General features: G+C 45.1%; 1 protein-coding gene across 5 annotated transcripts in view; it reads right to left on the bottom strand.

Moving 5' to 3' along the window:
- Window positions 1-1,823: 1,823 nt before the first annotated feature.
- LOC134949379 (uncharacterized) overlaps window positions 1,824-26,414 on the bottom strand; it is a 76,446-nt gene continuing 51,855 nt past the window's right edge. For 4 of the 5 annotated variants that reach the window (XM_063937921.1, XM_063937920.1, XM_063937918.1 and 1 more), the window contains 11 exons: window positions 17,847-19,980; window positions 16,947-17,097; window positions 16,659-16,844; window positions 16,427-16,564; window positions 15,164-15,358; window positions 14,586-14,808; window positions 13,653-13,861; window positions 11,575-11,638; window positions 11,193-11,389; window positions 5,118-5,176; window positions 1,824-3,315 (listed from right to left, as the gene is read on the bottom strand). In XM_063937921.1, coding sequence (XP_063793991.1) covers window positions 3,102-3,315; window positions 5,118-5,176; window positions 11,193-11,389; window positions 11,575-11,638; window positions 13,653-13,861; window positions 14,586-14,808; window positions 15,164-15,358; window positions 16,427-16,564; window positions 16,659-16,844; window positions 16,947-17,097; window positions 17,847-19,393 — 3,183 coding nt within the window. In that variant the 5' untranslated portion in view covers window positions 19,394-19,980 and the 3' untranslated portion in view covers window positions 1,824-3,101. Of the gene's footprint in view, window positions 3,316-5,117; window positions 5,177-11,192; window positions 11,390-11,574; window positions 11,639-13,652; window positions 13,862-14,585; window positions 14,809-15,163; window positions 15,359-16,426; window positions 16,565-16,658; window positions 16,845-16,946; window positions 17,098-17,846; window positions 19,981-24,068; window positions 24,249-26,414 lie in introns of those variants that run through there. The other variant, XM_063937922.1, reaches the window with a different exon arrangement.

The raw sequence follows: 26,414 nt of genomic DNA, 5'->3' as shown, positions 1-26,414 counted from the left end.
GGGATCAAAATGACCCCCAAATTCTATGATTTAAGCTGTTTTTTAGTGTTTTTTGAAAAAAACACCCGAATCCAAAACACACCCGAATCCGACAAAAAAAATTCGGTGAGGTTTTGCCAAAACGCGTTCGAACCCAAAACACGGCCGCGGAACCGAACCCAAAACCAAAACACAAAACCCGAAAAATTTCAGGCGCTCATCTCTAATATCTGAGTCCTAAATACAAGAAAAATTAGACAAACTCTGTCACACCCATTCACATTATTTTAGTATCACCTGAATGTATTAAAGGGCTTTTGGAGCCGTTTTTGTGAAAAACTGCTCCAAACCCTTTAATTGTAATTTTTTTAGTAACCCACAAGGCATTCCCCATACTTACAATGGGAAATGCGATGTGGACGAATTTACTAAAAAAAAATTTCAACAAACACAGCAGTGTGCCCTTTGATAAATACACCAGCTCAGGCTGGCAAAATCACAGGGCAGTACTGCGACAAGCAGCTCTTCTGCCCAGCTCTCTCTGTGTCCTGGACACACAATCTGATCACTGGTTAATAGAAAAAAAAAAGTAAAAAAAACAAAAACATACTTACCAGTCCAGGGAGCCAATGATCGGTGCTCCAGTGCGGGTTGCCGGCCGCCGGGTCCTCCATGTGCTGCACTGTGACCCCGGTGCAGTAAAGTGACACTGAAAAATGGCATCTCACTTTACAGTACCGGGTGGGGGCGGGGGTCACAGCAGCGCACAGGATCCAGTGCCTGGCAGCCGTGCAGGAGCAGCGATCACCGGCTCCCTGGACTGGTAAGTATATTTACCGTGAAGGGGAGGTGCGGCGGGGGGAAATAGTCGCAACGTAGGGGTCAACCAGGCGGCGCATGCGCAGCAGGACATCAGGGTATATTTCCCCAAAAATACCCCGATACTGTTGCAGATTGTCTTCGCAGGGACAGAGCTTGCGAGCTAACTGCGGACCTTCTATTTACAGCATCTTCCCTAAAGGAAACTGTGGATAGGAAGCTTGAAGCGTGTCTCAAATCTGTCTATTCTCTTACAGGAGCTATAACTAGACCAGCAATGACCGCTGCCTGGGTGACTAAGGGCCGTTGAGATCTGGGCAGGGGCTCTGAAGGAAAGCCTTCCCTCTGATGTCCAGCATCACGCATATTAGGGATGCAGCCTCCTAAGGTGAAGCGGCTTTGGATACAACTTTCAGTTGTTTTTCTTTATATATAAGTCGCACGTTTTGAGCAGAAAAAGGCGACTGGCAGGACCGAGCCACATGGCACCTTGCGCACAGGGCAGGACTGTTTGGTACGACTGAAGCCACAATTCATAAGGACTCATCTGTATATGGTGCTATTTTAAATTGCAAATCTATATCTGTGCCTGGGCAGACCTGATGCCATCACCATCTGCCACTGTGGAGTCCACTGGCAGCAGCTATCAGTATTGGCTGCTCCCACCTGATGGGCAGAGTTGGGTATTTGGCATTTTGTTGTCTGGTATCATTTTCAGAATGTTCGGATCAATGAGCAACAATGACACGTGTATTCAGACTGTACACAGGATGCAGCAATGGGTTCCTACACTATTAGGTGGGCTTATAATCAGACGTACGCAGATAGCAACCATTATTCAGTGCGTACTTTCCCACTATTCAGTATTATATCCAAATGAGTTGGATCATATTTGAGTTACGTGGAACCCATGCCAAGAACGTATTTTTGGGGGATGTGACCCAACCAATCAACCAAGGATGCACTATGTATAAACGGTATTAGATTTGCCGGTCAAATATGCATAATATACCCAACTAAGTAACTCCAGTAATTAGACTCATATATTTGCAATTAAACTCTATTCATTTAGCCAGTAAATGTCTCACACAACCCACACATTGTCAGAGACTATAATGTTACTGAACAGTTTCTCTCCAATCAGAGCATTTATACAAGAGGTTCCTACTTATTACATAATTAAATAATTCATCTTCATAAGGATTTAGTTTACACATGGAAACAAAATGGCTGGCAATATTTTCACAGAAAGCAGGTGGTGGGCTATACATAACTGCACATGATAATAATAGATCCTCAATATTATATCAACTGTCAGTTTAATATATATACTTTATACAACACATGTGCTAATTTGTACAGCTATAGATAATGGACAGAAAATGGTATGGTCACCTAATAGGGTATTACGTCGCCACTTTTGGTTAGTACCATGTATTTACACACTGTCAGAATAGGTTTACCAATATCGGTAGTTATGGGAGACAACACCACTATCCACAGGAAGCTCACTCTACTGAAGCCTGGTGGATGGATAGTGGATCATATGCGGTGACTAAGAAGACCATGAACTACAGATAACAGTGTCTAGATCATGAAATCATTGGGCGACCATCCAGGATGGGTGCATTGTTATCCTGGAAGATGCAAGTTGATGTTGCAGTAAGTTGACCTGTAGTTGCTCACCTGTTTTATACATATATAAAGCCTCACTCCCACCCCCACCACTATTGTCCTTTGTTGAGGATATTTTTTCTTCGACGTTCCATGCTGACATCACTGCAGATACAACTGGTCAGTCTTTACCATGTTTATCTGTCTTGGTCACTGAAGCTCCTACCAAACATGGCCCAACAATCACCCCACTTGTAAAGTCACTGAGACCTACTCTGCAGCTATCACTATATAATCACCTGGGACAGTCGAGCGTTTTTATACATGATCCTGACCATGAAAGGGTGTTATTTTATTAATTAACTCATAAGCCACACCTGTGTGGAAGCCATAGCTTTCAGTATGCTTGATGTCTCTGTTACGCAAATGGTTCCATGGGTGTTCATTGCTTGTATTGACTCACTGGTCCACTCTACTAATCACGCACTTCGTATTTCATTCAGTCTTCACTCGGTCATTCACCTGTGGGGAACAACTACCAGTATTGTCACTTCTAGTCCACTATCCAGGTATTCACATCCTCTGCGGTGCCAGAAGCTGCTGGGTTGTGAGCATGAGACATGTCTCCTCAATAACTCGCCTCAATGTATCAGTCCTAGTAGTCTTTGTTTCTTCACCACATGAGTGTTTTACGTTGGTGGAGGCCCATTGACATAGGTGAGCATCAGAGACCAGGCAAACCGTTGGGAAGAGCAGCTGGATCGACCTACTGGAAAGATGAGGAGTGAGCCACCAAGAAGCAGAAACAGGACTAAGAAGGAGGCCAAACGCTTGATCCAGAGCCACAGGCAGGTTGGAGAACTGTGGGAAGCTTTGTGAGGCCTCAGGTGTGACATGATATCCCTGCCAAGAGAAGAGACCTGGTGATTACTGACTGAATACACCAATGTCACCAGCCTATTATCCATGTGACTTACTGAGGGATCCCATTGGTAACTGGTTACTTAGGACAGTCCCCTTTATTTAACCAAAGTCTAATACTCCTATAATTATCAAACCTTCTAAAAAGAACAAGAGAAGGTGTTTCTAATAGCAACTAAATCAGATTCGAGTGTTCATTTATCTAGTACATTCTATAAAATTGAAGCTAAAATCTGATTGTCTGATATGGGCAACACACCCACTTGTCCTCTTTAGAATGTTTGATTAATCTCCCCTGACATCACTTTATCTGTTATGTACATAAAAGCATTGGGTCACAAGCGACTGTTTTTTTTTTCTTGATAGGAAGGAGCCCTGGGCGGACATAGGGCCTGATTAATGTTTGTAAGTAAAGCAAAAAAGCAAGCAACTGGGCAAAACCATGTTGCACTACAGGTGGGGCTGATGTAACATGTGCAGAGAGATATAGGTGTGGGTGGGTTATATTTTTTCTACATGCTTTTGCGTGTAGCCCACAAATGTTAGCTTTATTTTTACACTGCAATTTAGATTTCAGTTTGAACATACCCCACCCAAATCTAAATCGCTCTGCACGTTACATCTGCCCCACCTGCAGTGCAACATGGTTTTGCCCAGTTGCTTGCTTTTTTGTTTTACTTACAAACATGAATCGGGCCCACATACCAACGACTTTCCTCGCCGGCTGTGTTTCATGGTAAACAATGCAGTGTTGTTCTGTATGTCTTTTCCATATTTTGTCTCAGGTGTGACTTTGTGAGGGAACCTGGAGTCTGGATGGTTTCCTTGGCTGTCTGTAAACTGGGCAATACCACAGAGGGTGCAACCCCAGGTAATACTTTAGTGGAAATTGTTTTCTTTACATTTCCCCTGAGTCACAGCCACATGGTCAAGCAGCTTTAGAGCCATAAAAGAGAAGGACAAGGAAAGTTCTGGGGTGTGGTTGTCGGGTGTGGTATGATTTGTCAACAGTCATTAAGGTCGACATGGCCGAACTGTCTACATGCAGGGTGTCAACATTTATCTTGTCTACACGGATGACGTGTCGACAATGATGAATTGTCAACAAGCTGTTTCTAGTGGTCTTGAGGTCTCTTACCTTCTCCCAGCGGTTCCAGTGTTGCTTCCAGGTTAGACATCTGAGGGACTGCCGGGCTTTTGTAAGTAATTCCCTCCTAACCCAAATCCCTAACCATCACCCTGGTGCCTTATCCTATAACCCCCACACCCCCACCACACACACACACACACACACACACACACACACACACACACACACACACACACACACACACACACACACACACACACATGGTCAAGCAGCTTTAGAGCCATAAAAGAGAAGGACAAGGAAAGTTCTGGGGTGTAGTTGTCGGGTGTGGTATGATTTGTCAACAGTCATTAAGGTCGACATGGCCGAACTGTCTACATGCAGGGTGTCAACATTTATCTTGTCTACACGGATGACGTGTCGACAATGATGAATTGTCAACAAGCTGTTTCTAGTGGTCTTGAGGTCTCTTACCTTCTCCCAGCGGTTCCAGTGTTGCTTCCAGGTTAGACATCTGAGGGACTGCCGGGCTTTTGTAAGTAATTCCCTCCTAACCCAAATCCCTAACCATCACCCTGGTGCCTTATCCTATAACCCCCCCCACACACACACACGTCTTAATTTATGTTGATCTAATGAAACATCCGGCAACTCGTTTTCATTACTGTAGATAACAGTAAAGGGAGATCTTTACCCGTTCTCCATGAGAATTGAGACTTCTTGCTTTGCAGGCTGGAGCTTTCTTTTCACACTCTGCAACAAAAGAACAGGCATACTGTAAGTAGAGATGTGTTTTGGTTTTGGATCTGGATCCCCGCTTGTGTTTTGGATCTGGATTGGTTTTGCCAATACCACCCTTTCAGGTTTTGGTTTTGGATCTGGGTGATTTAAAAAACCCCATAAAAACAGCTAAAATCACAGAATTTGGGGGTAATTTTGATCCTACTGCATTATTAACCTCAATAACATTCATTTCCAGTCTATTCTGAACACCTCACACCTCACAATATTGTTTTTAGGCCAAAAGGTTGCACCAAGGTGGCTGGATGACTAAGCTAAGCGACACAAGTGTGCGGCACAAACACCTGGCCCATCTAGGAGTGGCACTGCAGTGTCAGACAGGATGGCACTTTTAAAAACTAGGCCCCAAAGAGCACATAATGCAAAGATGGAATTGTCCTTGGGCCCTCCCATCTACCCTTATGTTGTATAAACAGGACATGCACACTTTAACAAACCAATCATATCAGTGACACAACTATGGCTGAAATGACTGGCTTGTTTGGGCGCCCACCAAAAAAAAGCAATTAATCTCTCCTTGCACAAACTGGCTCTACAGTTGCAGGATTTCGTCCTCATCCTCATATAACCCCCCCCCCCTTCACTGTTTACATCCTCATCCTCACAGAGAAATAATATTCAAACAAACAAAACCACATCATTTAGGTGTCAGTGGACTGCTTACGCTATTACCCAAAGTTTCTGAACTTGACAATGACTTATGATGAATGCGCTGCAGGTGACATATAAGGGAGGATGTTCCAAGGTGGTTAACGTCCTTACCCCTACTTGTTATGGATTGACAAAGGCAACAGATGGCTTGACACCTGTTGTCCGGATTTGTGGAGAAATAATTCCACACCGAAGAGGTGTTTTTTTTTGGTATTTTGCCCAGGCATGACAATGTGCTTATTCATCCCACGGACAACAACTGTCTCCCCCGGTGCCTGATTTAAACAAACCACATCACCATCAGAATCCTCCTCGTCAACTTCCTCCTCAGCGCTAGCAACACCCATATCCTCATCCTGGTATACTTCAACAGTGACATCTTCAATATGAATATCAGGAACTGGACTGTGGGTGCTCCTTCCAGCACTTGCAGAGGGTATGCAAATGGTGGAAGAAGCCAACTCTTCCTGTCCAGTGTTGGGAAGGTCAGGAATCGCAACCACCGACACCCTTGGACTCTCCTTGGGGATTTGTGATACCATCTTAGAACGCACAGTTCTTTGCTGTGCTTTTGCCAGCTTAACTATTTTCATTTTTCTAGCGGGAGGATGAGGGCTTCCATCCTCATGTGTTGCTGAAACTCTAGTCATGAACATAGGCCTGGGCCTTAGCCGTTCCTTGCCACTCCGTGTCCTAAAGGGCATATTGGCAAGTTTACGTTTCTCCTCAGACTATTTAAATTTCTTTTTTTGGGTCATTTTACTGAACTTTGGCTTTTTGGATTTTACATACCTCTGCTATGACATTGGGCATCGGCCTTGGCAGACGATGTTGATGGCATTTCATGGTCTATGTCATAACTAGTGGCAGCAGCTTCAGCACTAGGAGGAAGTGGTTCTTGATCTTTCCCTATGTTATCCTCCAAATTTTTGTCCTCCATTATTGTTCTGGAGTTATATAACAATATGCGGCACAGGAGAGCGTACCCCTACACCACACAGGGCAAACCCTGTAAAAATTATTTGGATAATAACCCTTTTATGTGGAGTTATTATAATAATATGCAGCACAGGAGAGCGTACCCCTAAACCACACACACACGACAAAGCCTGTAAAAATGATTTGGATAACAATAACCCTTTTATTTGTAGTTATTATAATAATATGTAGCACAGGAGAGCGTACCCCTAAACCACACACACACGACAAAGCCTGTAAAAATGATTTGGATGATAACCCTTTTATTTGTAGTTATTATAATAATATGTAGCACAGGAGAGCGTACCCCTACACCACACAGGGCAAACCCTGTTAAAATTATTTGGATTAAATATTAATAACCCCTTTATTTGGAGTAAATAATATACAGCACAGGACAGCACCAATGGTCTTATACGGCAGACCCGCTGAAGTTATATGGCAGTACCCCTGGACTTATATGGCAGTACCCCTGGACTTATATGGCAGTACCCCTGGACTTATACGGCAGTACTGCTGGACTTATACGGAAGCACCGCTGGACTGGACATATACGGCAGCACCACTGGACTGGACTTATATGGCAGCACCACTGGACTGGACTTATACAGCAGCACCACTGGACTTATGGCAGCACAGGATACCACCACTGGACTTATGGCAGCACAGGACACCACCACTGGACTGATGCAGCACAAGACAGCACCACTAGACTGGACTTATACAGCAGCACCACTGGACTTATGGCAGCACAGGACACCACCACTGGAGTGACTGGACTGATGCAGCACAAGTCATTTACATAGGAAAAACAGTCAATGCACTGCACCAAATCCATGTTGGTGATGTCACATGCATTAAAATATGCTGACACTGCTAGATTACCGCAAAAGCGAGCAGGATAATGGCATTTGTAGAGAAGCAGTAGTTTGCACCAGAGTGGGAGGAGTTAGTGGAATATAGAGAAGTTTGCACTGGGGTGGGAGAAGTTAGTGGAATATAGAGCAGTTTGCTCAGGAGTGGGAGGAGTTAGTGGACTATAGAGCAGTTTGCATTCGAGTGGGAGGAGTTACTGGAATAAACAGCTGTTTGCTCTGGAGTGGAAGGAGTTAGTGAAATAAACAGCAGTTTGCTCTGGAATGGGAGGAGTTAGTGAAATATAGAGCAGTTTGCACCAGAGTGGGAGGAGTTAGTGAAATAAACAGCAGTTTGCTCTGGAATGGGAGGAGTTAGGCAATATGAGGATCCTCGTTGGGTGCAGGGTAGGGGCAGGTGTGCATCTAGTTTTGTAGGGCAGTGCAAGTTTCATCTTGCAGAGATAAAAGGGGGAGAAGGTGCATTTTTTGGCATATTTTATACTAGCTGTGAGCTGGTGGAAATTGGGGCTCAACCTATATTCTTAATGTGATGCATCTTACATGTTCCTTGTGCATTTCTAGGTTTATTTTACCAATGTTAATAAGATAAGTTTTAAAACACAGAACAATGCACATGTAACAGAGGCAGCCCTGAGGTCCCCACACTCTCACATGTAGCTTTCCGGGTTCCTCTCCATCAGCCCACACTGACGGTTGCCCAGGCCGAAGGCAGCACATTTGCAGCATGCTTGCCAAGTCCGATCCTGGATGCAAAATGATAATGGTAGCTATCACTTTCCTTCTAGGTATTCGCCGTTACAGGACTTTTTGGGAAGCTCTGTCCTGATGCCCCCATGTTAGTAAATGCATGCTGTAATTTTCATTACTGCATTGCGAATTTGGATGTACTTTTCATTTCACAACTGCAGCAAAATGTGTTTGTGATAAATACGCACCTAAAAGGAGGCCAGACTGTGCAGTATGTTTGCAGAAAGCAATACGCATGGTGTAATGGTTAGCATTACTGCCTCTCAGCACTCAGGTCATGGGTTTCATTCCTATCATGACCATTACTGTGTGGAGTTTGTATATGCTCCCCGTGCTTGTGTGGGTTTCCTCCGAGTGCTCCGGTTTCCTCCCACAATCCAAAAATATACTGGTAGGTTAATTAGCTCCCAACAAAATTAACCCTAGCGTGAATGCGTGTGCATGTACATGTGGTTGGGAATATAGATTGTGAGCTCAACTGGGGCAGGGACTGATATGAATGGCTATACATGCTCTCTGTAAAGCACTGCAGAATGTTTGTGCGCTATATAAATAACTGGTAATAAAAGCTAAATGTAATGATAGGGGTGGCCTTGTAGTGGGAAGGTGGACTCTCATATGACGTTTGCACTTCTAGTTGGAGGTGGCGTATGCTGAGAGCGGTGAGAAGGTCCTAACCTTGATGTGCGCTGAGCAGACTATGCGGTGCAATAGGAAAGCAGTTTGCATTACGCATCCCGTGCCCTTCATAAATGATTTCAATGGGAGACAGCTATCCTGTGGAAGCAGCGTAGTAATTCACTGAGAGCACAAATATGCTTTTCCAAGCCATGTTAATGGATAGTGGGCCTAATTCACTATCATTAGCAAATGTGAGAACGCACACACTGAACAATTATCAGCAGGCTGCACATGCACTGCGAATGCATTGTGCGAAGACCAAAGTGTGAACGCTCTGCAATCCTAGGCGCAAGTGAATGCGACGGCGAAGTGATTGACAGGAAGTGACCGTTTGTGGGAGGTAACATTGCGTTTGTACGATGTGGATGGAAAAACGCAGGCATGCCATGACCGTTTTGGGGGCGTGCACCTGCAATCGCTGCAATGAAAAACATGGCACCTGCAATTGCATGGGTCAACCGCAACTGTCGATGGTGTTCAATTTCTGAGTATGCATCACAGTTATGCGACTGCATACGCAAATTTGTGAATGCATCGGTGGGTGTCTTTTCCCTTTCTAGGCGGCTCTTTACATGCGATTTTTAGCATTAGAGCAGTTTTTGAGACCACCACTATTTCACCCTCAATAGCCATCCTTACTGAATTAGGCCCTGTGTTTCCTTCTTTAAAAATACGTTTAGAATACAATTTCTAAACATCATATCTATCTAGATCAGCTATATAACCAGGTGGCCATTTGTCTCTATATAATGATAATAATGGACCAGCTTATAAATCAAGACACATATACTAACCTTATATTAGAGCAACTATTTATGCCTAAAATAAGTCTAACCCATCTTTGCTACGTATTAGTTGCATAAAGGAGAAATACTGGGGGTCATTCCGAGTTGATCGCTAGCTGCATTTGTTTGCAGCGCAGCGATCAGGCTAAAAAATGGCAGTTCCGCACATCCGTATGCGGCGCAATGTGCACGCGCTACGTACGGGCACAAAGAACGATGCAGTTTTGCACAGGGTCTAGCAAAGCATTTCAGTCGCACTGGTTGACGCAGAGTGATTGACATGAAGTGGGCGTTTCTGGGTGGCAACTGACCGTTTTCAAGGAGTGTTCAAAAAAACGCAGGCGTGCCTGGAAAAACGCAGTCGTGGCTGGGCGAACACTGGGCGGGTGTGTGACGTCAAATCCGGAACTGAATAGTCTGAAGAAGTGATCGCAAGCGCTGAGTAGATTTTGAGCTACTCTGAAACTACACAAAAAAAAATTTGCAGGCGCTCTGCGATACAACCGTTCGCACTTCTGCTAAGCTAACATACACTCCCAGTGGGCTGCGGCGGCGGCATAGCGTTTGCACGGCTGCCAAAAACTGCTAGCGAGCGATCAACTCGGAATGACCCCCACTATCCCTTGTAGATGTCTTCATGGCCAGTCTGGCAGAAGGTTGGAGATAGGTGAACATTGTGAGTGTCAGTAAGGTCTAGCCTCCTCATACCCTTTCTCACACTGGGCATGGTGAAGTTTAGTCAACATTAGAACCTTGACTTATGCTAGTGCTAGAAAACCAATGACATTTGCTAAAGCTAGCTCTATAACACAGGATCGTGTATCTTCTCTGCCCTTACCGACTTCACAACAGGCTGGCTGGAAGCCTACATGCATTAGGAACAAAATGTCCCAAACTTCTCTTTAGTTCGGGAGAGCATCATTGATACCCTTCCTAATATTACAAAATTATACACCAAAACATGTTTCCAATCAACAAACTAGTGTGAAACCAGATTACGCCGTGATGACTTGCTGGTTTAACTTTAGAGGTGCCTAGAAGTATGGGTATTTTCTTCATGAGAGTCTAGAAGACATGAACTCCTCCCTCACCTGAATGACCAAGGAGTTGCCTATATTCCACTCACCCTCTTTTTTTCCCATCATTATGACTTAAACACTGTTAGCTGCTCAAATTTGAAGGTAATATTTGTCACGTATGTTATGTAGGGGGCACTGTCTCAGTTACTTCTGTGAACGTGTAATTTACCTGTGTCAGAGCCAGCCGCTTCTTCTTACCCTGCCGTCTCCTATGCCCAGGGCTGGTATGGTGTGACTGGCTACCAATCACCTGTGCATCAGAAGCCACTGGTGCCACCACATCAGGGTTATGCCAGCAATGCCCGGGTGTAGAGAGGGGATCATCCATCCTGAATCCCGAATCTGGCTCTTCTATAGGGACGGTAACTAAAACAAAACATAACAGTGTATCAAGGCATCAACTGAACACTTCAAATGAAACAGAAGCGATACCAGTCTATGGTTCTACACGGTCTGTAGCACCAACCTGATCTATCATTGCTCAACAACATACTGTAGGATATATACATTCTGTGTATTTTATGCTTGTTGTGAAAGTGCAGGACACTCACCAGGACAACAGATGGCGTCTTCTCCTTGTCCTGACTTCATTCCAGCCAAGGGGTTGTACAGAGCCTACAAGGGGATGAGATCCCTCATTATACAGCTAGCAGGCAGGAACACAGAGTGACAACACAAAGCCTCCAGGAGAAAACTCTAGGCTGAGACCCAAACACAGGCACACACATATTGACAGAATGGGGAAATAAAGGAGATAGGAGAGAGCTAGGCAGTGATAGACAGAGAGAGACACACAATGTTATAAACACATGTACAGACACGGTAACTGGCATGCACCATAGAGAGACATATGGAACCCTCTGGCACATCGGGCATGGAACCCTCTGGCACACTGGGCATGGAACCCTATGGCACACTGGGCATGGAACACTCTGGTACACTGGGCATGGAACCCTCTGGCACACTGGGCATGGAACCCTCTGGCACACTGGGCATGGAACCCTCTGGCACACTGAGCATGGAACCCTATGGCACACTGGACTTGGAACACTCTGGCACACTGGGCATGGAACCCTCTGGCACACTGAGCATGGAACCCTATAGCACACTGGACTTGGAACACTCTGGCACACTGGGCATGGAACCCTCTGGCACACTGAGCATGGAACCCTATAGCACACTGGACTTGGAACACTCTGGCACACTGGGCATGGAACCTTTTTGGAACTCTAGGTTCCAGAGTAAATTGCGGCCAGTACTTTGCTACTTTTCTGATTTTGTGAGCATTATACAAAGAGTAAAACTTAGGTCCAGATTTATCAAGCCTTGGGGAGTGATTATGTTTACAGCGATAAAGTACCAGCCAGCTCCTAACTGCCATGTTACAGGCTGTGTTTGAAAAATGACAGTTAGGAGCTGATTGGTTGGTAACCTACCACTGTGCCATTTATCACTCTCCAAGGCTTGAATAATGTGTTTTATTTTTATTTTTTCCATGTACAGTAAATACGCTAGTTAAAACAGATATCACATGCGTCTGATATGCATTTTGACTAGTAATTACTGTGGCCATGCCAATGCATCAAAAACAAAAAAAGCGAAGTAGCACTAAGGTTATGAGCAACACAACAACAATACGACGTAAGGCAGGTAAAGACACAATGTGCACGGTAACACTGACCCCGTGGCTTTCATCTGAATCCATGTACAAATGCATTTAAAAAACAACAGTATCTATGTTGCCCATTAAGGGGGTTACACACGGGAGAATTTCTCCCGGAGAAATGCGCATCGCTGTCGCCGGCACCCATACACACGGAGTGATGTGTTCTTAATTTCTAAGCAATCTAGTCAGATTGCTTAGAAATTAAGTGATCATCGCTCCGTGTGTACCCCCCTTTAGTTTGGAAAACAGCTGATCTACATCTCTTGTGGAACTGGCACGTGATAATTTGCACGGTGATAATGTACCAGTCAGCCAGCTCCTAACTGCCATGTTACAGGCTGTGGGGCATATTTATTAAGCCTGGAGAAGTGATAAAGTGGGAGGTGATAAAGCACCAGCCAATCAGCTCCTAAATGTCATGTTACAGGCTGGGTTTGAAAAATGACAGTTAGGAGCTGACTGGCTGGTGCTTTATCACCTCCCACTTTATCACTTCTCCAGGCTTAATAAATCTGCCCCTGTGTTTGAAAAATGACAGTTAACATCTGATTGGTTTGTACTTTATCACCGTGCAACTTATCACTCTTCAAGGCTTGATAAATCTGGTCCTATGGAACCGAGATGCATATGAGCCGTAGATGTGTAGGCAATGTTACAGACCATGCGTTGTGTGAAAGTACGTAAGCTCCATCTCCGAACAGACACTCAACTCTGCATCAAACACCTTTATCTTTCATGTCCACCATTCACAATTATATTCTGTTAGATGGAACAACATGGCTACTGGAATGACTCTACCCATGACAATGCAGAAATGTCCCAGTTTGACTTGGAAGGCAACTGGCTACAGCAGAATTATAATGGATGACAGACAAATAGTGCCACAAAGACACAGTCACTGATAAGCAATGACTGGCACTCCAAGGCACACAGACAGTAAGACATGAGAAGAAACCAATGTACATTTACTGATGTATCACTCTGCCTGTGAGTGAGCGTCTGTTTTTGGGTCGCCATTAAGTTGCAAGTGTCCCAAGGCGCAGTGCGACTGGTTAGGACATCTGTTGGGGGTTCTTGGACCTCTTGGCTTCTGAGTTTTGAAGAAGTGACCCCAAAATCGGAGCTAAAACTGCTCTGGGATCCATCACTCCTCTGTAAAACATTCCAGGGGGCTGTTGGGGGAAAAGTGGATAAAGGATAGATATGACTGTGAGGAAATGAGAGATCTGTGACAATTAATATAGCTATGCCTCATTTCCCATGTCAAATATGTTCTTTTTATACACATATCCGTATACATTCAATTGGTCTGTTTGTTCATTCTCCATAACATGTCCATTGCTGTTCACCCAATATTGTGTTTAAATCAATCTTATTATTGTTAATATATGCAGTTGTGTTATGTTAGCTGTTACCCTTTACACCACAGTGGACACTCAGAGGGAGAGTCATATAAGGTACCATTGTCCATTTTTGTTTACTCCCTATTGTCCAACTGTGACCAGACATGGTGGCTCTCTGGCTGATGTAATCACCTTGATAAGAATATGTATTGTATTCCAATGCTGTAAAATCCTAAGACAAAGAAGTCACACACACCCCTGCAATATGAAGCTTCTGGGGGTATAAGTAGAGCTAACCAGAGAGCTGGAGGAGAGATTCTCTGCTCCAAGACTAAGAAGTAATGTTCTGTCAGGAGTTTGTGGTGGGAGTTGCCGTGTGGAATTGGGTTACAGAGGTGTGCTGAGCTGTTTATAGCCCATTTTGTTCAATAAACTACTCTTGGTTTTTCATCTACCACCATGCCTGAGTGATTTGGAACCAGGTATCTTCACAATGACCAGGTGTGGAAGATGGAAGATGATAGGAACATGAGACAGACAAACCCTCACGCACCTGAAGTGGCTGTGTAGAAGGACTCTTGTCCGTCGTGAGAACTAGATCTTCCAACATCACCTAATGGGTCCCATTCCAGGTCAGCAGCCAATGCTACATTGGCAGCAGGAACACCAATTGCACTTGCAGCTTGTCCCTGGTCATTGTCCAGGTCTAGGAAGACATCTGAAGATCCAGAGGACGCATGTTCAAAGCTACTATTGAGAAAGTCATCCTCGAAGACCTTCAAGGAAAATATAACGATTGAGGTCATTCATATGGCCATTAACAAAAATATAGCCTACTACAATTGCTTAAAGAACGTACAGTAAAGACAGTTGGAGAGAACAGACTATATGGCGGCAGAATAATGAAAAACCCTAAATCCAAAATAATAAAATTATGTAATTTAACTGAATATATTTTAAATGGTCAATGTGTGAGCACTTTAATTACATGACCTGTTCTATTGTGGTTTCCTCAGCAGTAATTACAGTTTATGGTGTCCTGAGCAGTGTGGCCTGCATCACTCACGCCACGTGTCCCAAACTCCATATCCCATTACTGTACCTAAGGAGAACTACAGGATGCATACATACCAGTCTGGTGCTCACAAGGCGTTTCTGTAAGCGGGAGAGACGAATGAATATCTCCTGGCAGTATGAGCCCAGCTCCGTCATCTCCTCCTCCAGGGTCTCAGCATCTCGGGGGTCACTGTTGTCTATCAGCAGGTCTCCTCGTTCTAGGAGACACTCCACTCGCTTCATGTTGCTCCACACATCCTCCTGGAAGGCCTATCAATGAACCGTCAACAGTATTAGAATGGTAGTATTAATCCTGGCAAATGCTAGGTGTTATTACTAGTACATTATGATGAGGTTATTATGATTAAAATATATAGTGAATACAGATGTGTCCTCATACACTGTGTCTTCAGTATCAAATACTCCCTCTGGGTGCGGTATGTCCGGGGCAAATCGGCTGCTCCAAGCGTCTTTCTTGCTCAAAATGTGCGTCTTGTTTGCATAAATAATACAACTGGTAGCGAGAAAACTACATTGCTAGCGGACACTGATCAATCTGATGTGCGACACTAATACATCTGTGCTCGGCCGACACTGAATCTGTGTAAGATGGGCTCTGATGCAGCAGTCGCTGCTTTTTCTCACACCAAGGTACCCAGTACCTTATCTACAACTTTGTACGTGTATAAAACCAATTCCTGTGCGGTTAATGTTGCAGCCCAGTGTCTCTAGTAAGCGGCTTTTTGCTGATTCTGCCATGCGTATAAGATGCAACCTCTAAAGAAAAGAATGGTACGCTACTTGTCTCAGAGCGTCTCTTCACGCCTGGCGTCTTGATCGTAAAGGTTATTGATGCATAGTACATGAGGACACAGTGCTATATAGGGATATGGTAATATTGTAGTGCTAATACCTAGGCCCAGATGTATCAAGCCTTGGAGAGTGAAAAATTGCACGTTGATAAAGTACCAACCAACCAGCTCCCAACTGCCATGTTACAGGCTGGGTTTGAATAATGACAGGAGCTGATTGGTTGGTATTTTGTCACCGTGCAATTTATCACTCTCCAAGACTTGATAAATTTGGGCCTTAAGTAGCTGTCTACAATAATTAGTGCATACTCCAAATTTGTTTTTACCCTTGGCTTAAAGGAAATTCTATGAGATTAACTCTGGAACCATTATATGAGGAGTGATGAATAACTGCATCATACAGGGAATGAATGAATGAATGAATGAATGAACAGGAATGACTTAATTAGCCATATTATTAAACAAACATCATTAATTAACTAAACAAGGTAACTAAATAATTAGAGCCTTATTTAAACCTTTGCACCTTTAGTTGTTGTATTTTCTCAGTTGAGTTGCCTCCATAGATGTACTCTACACTGGATAGTTCTAGGTCCATCTCAGTCAGGCAGAGCTTCATATCCTCCTGGTCAGTATCAAACTTTTCTCTCTGCTGGACCCTAGACTATAAGTAGACGAGTAAGTCTCATTACATTTTCTCCACATATGTATATCATTTTTTGTTTCTTCCTTAATCCTAAATGGAACTGGTGAGCTACCTTCAAAGTCTTGTGAACAGCCTCTGTCTCCCTTTGCAGATGGTACCAGAACATGTTCACCTCCTGCATCCTACTCCGGAGGACACTGGGAAGCAAGGTCTGGTGACGAGTCTGTGTAAGTCGCCAGTACTGTGTATTCAGAGACTCCAGGTCCAACAGCTTCTCCTGCATCTCCCCCAGGAGAACCTATATTTCACCAGCAGGATGGGAAAAGATGGAGGGAAGAATGGTTAGAAAAGGGTTATAATGTAGATCTAATGACGGAAGGCTAAAATGTTGTCTTATTACCTCATATTTTCTCAGGGCCAGCTTAGATTCTTTATGAAGGGTCTGGAATGGGTTACGGAGAGACGCGGTTATTTGGGCAGCCTGTAGCCAGTCCTCAAACCGTGAAAGGGAATTGAGGAACAGTTCACACAGTTGTCTGTCCTGTTCCAAACTATGTGGAAAAATAGAGAAAGTGTAACAATTAAAAGAAAAAAATCTAGTGAGACGTAAAATGAGAGGTAGGTAGATGTTGGATGTACAAAGCTATTGTGAAGGGATGAGAAGTAATTGGAAGGCATCTACAAGGCATAAGAAGAGGGTGGTTAAGGATGGAAAACAATCCTATATAAACTTATAAAGAGATAATGCAAGAGAATTAAAAACTTCTGTTGGGTCCTTTCAGAGAAAAAAACAACACTGTATATAACAGCATGTATATGGTGAGCACTGTGGGTGCAAAGGTGATGCTTTTGTCCTGACCAGCAGCCCACCCCCCACCCCCCCATGTCAGCATACTCCCAGCCCTGTCAGCATATTCCTAGCCCTCAACAGCATACTCCCAGCCCCCATCAGCATACCCACAGCCCCCATCAGCATACCCCCAGCCTGCGTCAGCATACCCCCAGCCCTCGTCACGTCAGCATACTTCTAAAAAAGAACCTAATTAGGATATATGAATAGCTAACGTTCTTGGACTAATTCTAGTATCTAATTGTAATTTATAGTTGACTGTAAAGGTTAACTGAAGTATGTATTTTTATTTCATTCTTTTGGTTAATGTTAATGCTAGCTAAAAAACAGGGATTCTGTAGCCATTAATAATGTTTTGATGGACTTTTATTTGATAGATTATTATACCCGTGCATAGTTTTTCTCAACAAAGTTCCACCAGACAGATAATAAAACTGATGTGATACTCACCGGACTTTATTCTCCACTGAAGCTTTGCAGATTTCACATTTCTTCGCCTCATTCTGTTCTTCAGGAGGTGAAACACACTCTGAGGATGCTCCAGAAATGAAGGCATAGTGGCAGCAAGAGCTGGTTTCAGGGGCATTTACAAGTGAGTGAGCGGACACAGTATGGTCTGGAGAAGTAAGACAGGCAGACAGTGGGAAAGCAGAACATGTGGTAGGACCTAGAACTGTGCTAGTTGGTGAGGGGTGAATGGACTCAGCAAGGGGGCAGTTGCAGACAGACGGACAGGTGCAGAGTTTGGTAGACAGCGGAGAGGAATGATGTTCGCTGAGATATGAGTGGAAAGTGGCAAGAGATGGATCAGCACAGTAGGAGACACCATTAACCTCAATAGAGCCTTGAGACTGAAGGCCTTTAGTGGAATCTAGAGTGACAGTGTTAGAATGCATGTTATTGGAAGAAGAGAAGTTACTACAAATGTGTGTTATGTCGCAGGAATAGGCAGTGGCAATGATTTGTGAGGGATTGTCACTGTTAGTGGGAGTAAAGTTGATTGGTGGATCAAGGGAAGCCGTATGAGGAGGTTTAGTAGATGCAAAATGAGGGGAGCATGGTGGGGATATTCCTGAAGGAGTAAAATGTGACTTGTCCTGAGCTTGGGAAGTGTATGAGCTCTCAGCGTGGCAGGGTTGGGGTGCACAGTAGAGGTCACCAGGTGGGACACTGTTCAATTCAGAAGGGAGGAGAGATGAATATTCAGTGGAAGAATAATTTTTATTATTTTGGCCCATAGAGGAACACTGGAAATGAGAATCAATGTGTGGTATGGATATGTCTGGTGAGCAGCCAGCCTGCAGGTCACATGCTTGGAAATAGGAACTGTTAGGAAGGGAAAAGGGGGAATGTTCAAATTGGCATGTAGTGGGGCATTTTGGAGCAGGTGTAACGTGCTGGTTCAGATGACTAGTTGAGTAGTTGGGTGGTGATATAGGGGAACAGCCATGCAGAGATAGCATGGACTTGTTAGATGGGGATGTAGATGAGCAATCAATTGAGAATGTAGTGGTTGGTGCAGAGTGGTAGTTAGACTGACCTACAGAGGAAGAGCAAAGAGCAGATGTAGAGCACTGAAGCTGAAGAATGGAGGGGCCATTCTGAGGGGATAAAGAGAAATTGTGGTGGGTACAGTCCTGAGTTGGTAACGCAAAGCAGTTAGTTTGGGATTTGGTGGAGTGTTTCTGATATGAAGTAAAGGACTGATTAGCTTGGGGTATGGAGGAACAGTTCTGAGGTGATGTAAAAGAGTGATTAGTTTGAGATTTGGACGAGCAGTTTACAAGTGATATCAAGGAGTAGTCTGATTGTGATATGGAGGAACAATCTAAAGGTGATACAGAGGAGCAAGGAGACCGAAATGAGGAGCAGTTCAGAGATGATATAGAGGAATGCTCAATTTGGGATATATAGGAACAGTCTACAGGTGATAAATCCGTTTGGGATATGGAAGAGCAGTTAAGTGGTGATCTAGAGCTGCAGCTACTTTGGGACATGGAGGATAAGTTCCGAGGCAATGTAGAGAAATCATCAGTTTGGGATATAGAAAAGTAGTTCTGAGATGATATATAGAAATTATGAATTTGGGATAATGGAGGAGCAGTTCAGAGGTTATGTGGAGTAATGGCCAGTTTGGGATAATGGAGGAGCAGTTCTGAGGTGATACAGAGCAAAGATCAGTTTGGATAAGTGGAGCAGCTCTGAGGTGATATAGAGAAATGATCAGTTTGGGATATGGAGAAGCAGCTCTGAGGTGATGTAGAGGAATGATCTGTTTGGGATATGGAGGAGCAGTTCTGAGGTGATGTAGAGGAATGATCAGTTTTGGATATGGAGGAGCAGTATGGAGGAGCAGCTCTAAGGTGATCAGTAGAGGACTGATCAGAAGAGGAACAGACAGGCTGAGCTGTGGAGGTGAGATGCATTAAGGTTGGGATGTAGTGGAGCACTCATGTGAAGAAACAGGTGCTGTGTGTTACATGGAAGAGAAGAAGGCAGTAGAGGAATCTGAGTGGCAATTAGCTCAGGGGAAAGTGGAGCAAGTCATAAAGGTATCCTCCTTTCTCCATGACATATGATCTTCCTGTGTAGTGAAAAGTGAGATGATTAGAATAAGCCTCCATTTAGACATCATACAGTATGTAGTATGCATATAAAGAAAAGAGAACTAGATGCACTATGGGGGTAATTCCAAGTTGATCGCAGCAGGAATTTAGTTAGCAATTGGGCAAAACCATGGCCCTCATTCCGAGTTGTTCGCTCGCAAGGCGATTATAGCAGAGTTACACACGCTAAGCCGCCGCCTACTGGGAGTGAATCTAAACATCTTAAATGTGCGACCGATGTATTCGCAATATTGCGATCAAAACCGAGTTAGCAGTTTCTGAGTAACTCCAGACTTACTCTGCCTGTGCGATCAATTCAGTGCTTTTCGGTCCCGGCTGACGTCATAAACACACCCAGCGTTCGCCCAAGCACTCCCACCGTTTCTCCAGACACGCCTGCGTTTTTTCCGGAAACGGTAGCGTTTCCTGCCACACGCCCCTAAAACGCCGTACATCCGCCCAGTAACACCCATTTCCTGTCAATCACAATGCGTTCTCCGGAGCGACGAAAAAGCCGTGAGTAAAATTACTTTCTTCTTAGTAAAGTTACTTGACGCATGCGCAGTGCGAACATTACGCATGCGCACTAAGAGAATTCTCACTGCGATGCGATGAAAAATACCGAGCGAACAACTCGGAATGAGGGCCCATGTGCACTACAGGGGAGGCAGATTTAACATGTGCAGAGAGAGTTAGGTTTGGGTGGGTTATTTTATTTCTGTGCAGGGTAAATACTGGCTGCTTTATTTTTACACTGCAAATTAGATTGCAGATTGAACACACCCCACCCAAATCTAACTCTCTCTGCACATGTTAAATCTGCCTCCCCTGCAGTGCACATGGGGGGTCATTCCGAGTTGTTCGCTCGTTATTTTTTTCTCGCAACGGAGCGATTAGTCGCTAATGCGCATGCGCAATGTCCGCAGTGCGACTGCGCCAAGTAAATTTGCTATGCAGTTAGGTATTTTACTCACGGCATTACAAGGTTTTTTCTTCGTTCTGGTGATCGTAATGTGATTGACAGGAAGTGGGTGTTTCTGGGCGGGAACTGGCCGTTTTATGGGTGTGTGCGAAAAAACGCTACCGTTTCTGGGAAAAACGCGGGAGTGGCTGGAGAAACGGAGGAGTGTCTGGGCGAACGCTGGGCGTGTTTGTGACGTCTAACCAGGAACGAAATTGACTGAACTGATCGCAGATGCCGAGTAAGTCTGGAGCTACTCAGAAACTGCTAAGAAGTGTCTATTCGCAATTCTGCTAATCTTTCGTTCGCAATTTTGATAAGCTAAGATTCACTCCCAGTAGGCGGCGGCTTAGCGTGTGCAAAGCTGCTAAAAGCAGCTTGCGAGCTAACAACTCGGAATGACCCCCCATGGTTTTGCCCAATTGCTAACTAAATTCCTGCTGCGATCAACTTGGAATTACCCCCTATATACTGTAGGTGTCAGTTGTGGAACTACGGCCCCATGCAGGATAACAACTAATCCTGGGCTGAATGAGTTCAATCATCTCAAACAACGAATGAGAGAAAAGCTCAGAGCCGTGAGCTTGCATTGTGCTATTATACATTGCAGGAGAGGATTACCTGCACAGCCTTCTCAGATCCATTGTATGCTCTAGTACACATCAAGGGAGAGGGAGTAGGAGAAACAACATACATGTCAGTGCAGATAACTAAGTCACTTTTGTCCAACTAATACATAATAATGTCATTATGGGGAAGAAAATCCAGTCCTGGGAACTTTCTACATAATTCAAACACTGTGGGGAAGATTTATAAAAGCTTGGAGAGAGATAAAGTAGCAACCAATCAGCTCCTACCTGTCATTTTTTGAACACAGTACAATGGCAGTTAGGGGCTGATTGGTTAGGACTTTATTTATCTCCACTCTATCTCTCTCCAAGCATGGAAGCATTGATACATGTAAATCTCACCCCCGTCTTCACACACGGGCTCTCTGGAAGGTGTGTGATGAGAGGTGACGCCACAAGGTTCAGTCCAGAGATGAGACAAAGTTCAGGAGAGTTTAGTGAGAACCACACAGACAACTGTCCTCATTCTGCGCCGTACACAGACGCGGCTGCTTCTTTTGCTACAGTCACATCTGCATCTTTATACCCTTCCCTGGTGTACATCCATTGGTCCGAGCGTGCAAAGAATGAGATACCCACTCGCAGCTTATATAGACACTGCAGTACCGTCTGCCAACCCAGTTACCTCCCAGTCACCGTAAAGGAATGCCATACCACGCGTCCAAATCTGTACTGAGACTCTGAGCAAAATCGGGAGGCATGCATAGATGAACAAACATTGGCTGTCTGTGTGAATACTGGAATAGTGTCCGACTCAGAATCAGAACTGAAGCTGCTTAATCATGAGTAGAGTAGAGTTGTGTGACAATAGATACCCCCCCAGTGGCGCTTGTAACTGTCGGGCTGCTGCGCAGTCCAAAACTAGCAATGGGGAGCAGGATAACTGAAGCCTCTAACTGTACCTGTAAATTCTTCTTCATATTCCCAGGAGTTTGCAGGAACAGTAACATCACCGGCGGGGATCAGCGCTGTGCATCAAAGCCACGGGCAGCGCAATCAGTGACCCCCAGACCCCTGTGTCAACTAGCAGATACGCCAGGGAGGTCGCTGATTGCGCTGCACATGGCTGTGATACACGGCGCTGATAGCTGACCATACAGCGAATACGCGATAATCAACAAATATTGAAAACATTATTTTTGGGTTGTATATCTATACATATAATAAAACTGAAAGGGTTGTGTCTGTACATAGCTTTTTTTTTTTTTTTTTTTAGAAATATACCTCTAGGGACTGTTTATGAACTAAAAAAATGAGGTATGTATGATCTCTATGTGACATCAGGAAGAGGAGTAATAAAGGAAAAACAGACACTTGACACTCAGCGCACTGAAAGTTGGTGTTCCGATCATGCTGCAACGGTAACGGACTTAGGGCTCATTCCGAGTTGATCGCTCGCGGACGATTTTCGCAGCACAGCGATCAGGTGAAAAAACTGCATTTCTGCGCATGCGTATGCCCCGCAATGCGCACGCGCAACGTACGGGTACAAAGCCCTTTGTGGTAGTGCTCAGGTTCTAGCGAAGTTTTTCTTCGCACTGGTGGCCGCTAGAAGATTGACAGGAAGGGGGCGTTTCTGGGTGTTTTCAGGGAGTGCTTGCAATAATGCAGGCGTGTCTGAAAAAACGCAGGCGTGGCTGGGCGGGTGTATGACGTCAAATCCGGACATGAATAGGCTGAAGTGATCGCAAGCGCTGAGTAGGTTCAGAGCTACTCAGAAACTGCACAAACTGTTTTTGCAGAGCTCGGCTGCACATGCGTTCGCACTTCCGCTAAGCTAAAATATACTCCCATGTGGGCGGCGGCATAGCGTTTGCACGGCTGCTAAAACTAGCTAGCGAGCGATCAACTCGGAATGACCCCCTTAAAGTGACGGCTCTGCAGAGGAACCTAATTGAGGCACAGATTTTAACTGAGGGGGTAATTCAGACCTGATCGTAGCAGCAAATTTGTTAGCAGCTGGGCAAAACCATGTGCACTGCAGGTGGGGCAGATATAACATGTGCAGAGAGAGTTAGATTTGGGTGGGTTATATTGTTCCCGTGCAGGGTAAATACAGGCTGCTTTATTTTTACACTGCAATTTAGATATTTAGATTTCAGTTTGAACACACCCCACCCAAATCTAACTCTCTCTGCACGTTACATCTGACCCCCTGCAGTGCAGCAGCCACCGCGGTCCTCCCCTCCCCCCATCCCCCGCATGGTCCGGGCACGCCTGCGATGCCCGGACCGCGCCCCCAAAACGGCGGCCCGCCCCCTCCAGCCCAGTGAACGCCTCTGCCTGTCATTCAGACAGAGGCGATCGCTGGCCTGAGATGCCGATAGCATCTCTGGCATGCACATGCGCACTGTGGCGATCCGGTCTGAATTAGCCCCATGGTTTTGCCCGACAGCTAACAAATTCGTTGCTACGATCAGGTCTGAATTGCCCCCTGAATTTGGTGTAGGTGAGACTGTGTTTATGCCACACATACCTCTTATCCCCAACAATTTTCCTTTTCAATTCAAACGCCTGCAGTTTCCTGTAAGTATTTCCCTCGCTATGACAATCAGCAAGTCACAGGGCTGCAGGCAGAGATCTCAGGACCAGCTGCTTCTCCCATGGGCAGCTTTACATGGCTTGCTCATGAGTTAATAGCCCAAGCATCATTTTGTGTTACTCCCTAAAGGAAAAACTGCAAATATTTTTTACAAAGAGATTTTGAGGCATATTTATTAACATTATTTTTACTAAAATAGTGTGGAAAAAGGGTGTTTTGTTTTCACATTATTTTAGTATCACTTCAATGTATTAAAGGTCATTTGGAGCAGTTTTCATGAAAAACTGCTCCAAACCCTTTAATTGTAATTTTTTAAATAACCCACATCGCATTTCCCATACTTATAATGGGTAATGCGATGTAGCCAAATTTACTAAAAAAATAAAAATAAAACTAAAAGAACACTGCAGTGTGCCCAGTGATAATAACACCAGCTCAGGCTGGTGAAATCACAGGGCAGCACTGCGATCTGCAGCCTTTGCCCAGCTTACTCTGCTCCCTGGCAGAGAAAGCTGTGCAGGGACCGGGCTCCGGTGATCAGCTCTGTGTGTCCGATGGTTCCTGTACAGTATGTCTGTAGACTGCAGGGCTGCAGCTTGGGGTTACAGCTCTAGACTCCTTCTTCATAGTAATTTCTCTCTAATATCAGAATTTTATATTGTTACCTTCTCAACTTCGCTGGCTATGACCAGGGCCGCCATCAAGGGGGTGCCCTGTGCACAGACAGCCGTGGCTATTCCCGAGGGTGACACTGACCGCGGCGCGGCTGCTTCCCCTTCATATCCCGCCGCCCGCCGCCGATCACAGCTGCTGCTTGCTGTTCGGCTTAATAAAGTTTCTTTTATTCTGATGCGACGCAGCGTGATGTCATGACGTCACGCCGCGTCAGGTGAAGAGGAGCCGCGGAGCTAGGGACAGGAGGAGGCCGGCAGCAGCAGACAGTGTGGGAGAGACTGAGAGAGAGCAGAGAGGACGGATTTGTAGGTAAGTATGTATGTCTCTGTCTGTGACTGTGTGTTTTGTGAGACGGGGGCCCGGGGCTGTGAGGACATGTGTACCTGGTACTGGGATCTGGGGGCATATCTGGCACTGGGGAGTGGGATATATCTGTCACTGGGGTCATATCTGGCACTAGGGGCATATCTGGCACTGGGGGCATATCTGGCACTGGGGGCATATCTGGCAGGCACAGTGGGGGCATTTCTGTATCTGGCACTGGGGGCATATCTGGCTGGCACAGTGGGGGCATTTCTGTATCTGGCACTGGGGGCATATCTGGCAGGCACAGTGGGGGCATATCTGGCACTGGGGGCATATCTGGCACTGGGGGCATATCTGTCTGGCACAGTGGGGGCATTTCTGTATCTGGCACTGGGGGCATATCTGGCAGGCACAGTGGGGGCATTTCTGTATCTGGCACTGGGGGCATATCTGGCACTGGGGGCATATATGTATCTGGCACTGGGGGCATATCTGGCAGGCACTGTGGGGGCATTTCTGTATCGCACTGGGGGCATATCTGGCACTGGGGGCATATCTGGCACTGGGGGCATATCTGGCACGCACAGTGGGGGCATTTCTGTATCTGGCACTGAGGGCATATCTGGCAGGCACTGTGGGGCATTTCTGTATCTAGCACTGGGGACATATCTGGCACTGGGGGCATACATGTATCTGGCACTGGGGGCATATCTGGCATGCACTGTGGGGGCATTTCTGTATCTGGCACTGGGGGCATATATATATATATATATATATATAAAGAAAAATGAGGTGAGCTCTTAAGGTCTCCACCTCTCTACAAAACTTCAAACGGGGTCTTATGACCCACTTCTTTACCAAACCCAGCCAAATCTCATCCTAACCCTCTGTTCCACGCTCTGTATGTACCCCATCTGTGTCACCCATGTCTGTCCAATCCTCCCCTTAGAATGTAAGCTCTCACGAGTAGCGCCCTCTTCCCTCATGTGCTTATCCTTTTCTTACTTTAATAATCCTCAACTGCCCAGATCCCACAGTTTTGGCCACCTTGATACTTATCTCTATGTCGTTTACTGGTGTAGTTTTGCTTAGTTACCCTGTACTTGTCCTATATTGTCTTCAACTGTAAGTCACTGTTTTCCTGTTTTGATTATGTGCATATGTACTCTGTAACTGGGCGCTGCGGAACCCTTGTGGCGCCATATAAATAAAGGATAATAATAATAATAATAATAATAATGAGGTGTCTGATGGCGAATTTAAAAATCTCAACTAAAATAAATGAATATTCCTACCTTG

This window comes from Pseudophryne corroboree, chromosome 8 (genome assembly GCF_028390025.1).
Source record: "Pseudophryne corroboree isolate aPseCor3 chromosome 8, aPseCor3.hap2, whole genome shotgun sequence".
Lineage (NCBI taxonomy): Eukaryota > Metazoa > Chordata > Amphibia > Anura > Myobatrachidae > Pseudophryne > Pseudophryne corroboree.
Note: the sequence above shows the minus strand (reverse complement) of the source record. Positions and strands in the feature narration are given on the sequence as shown.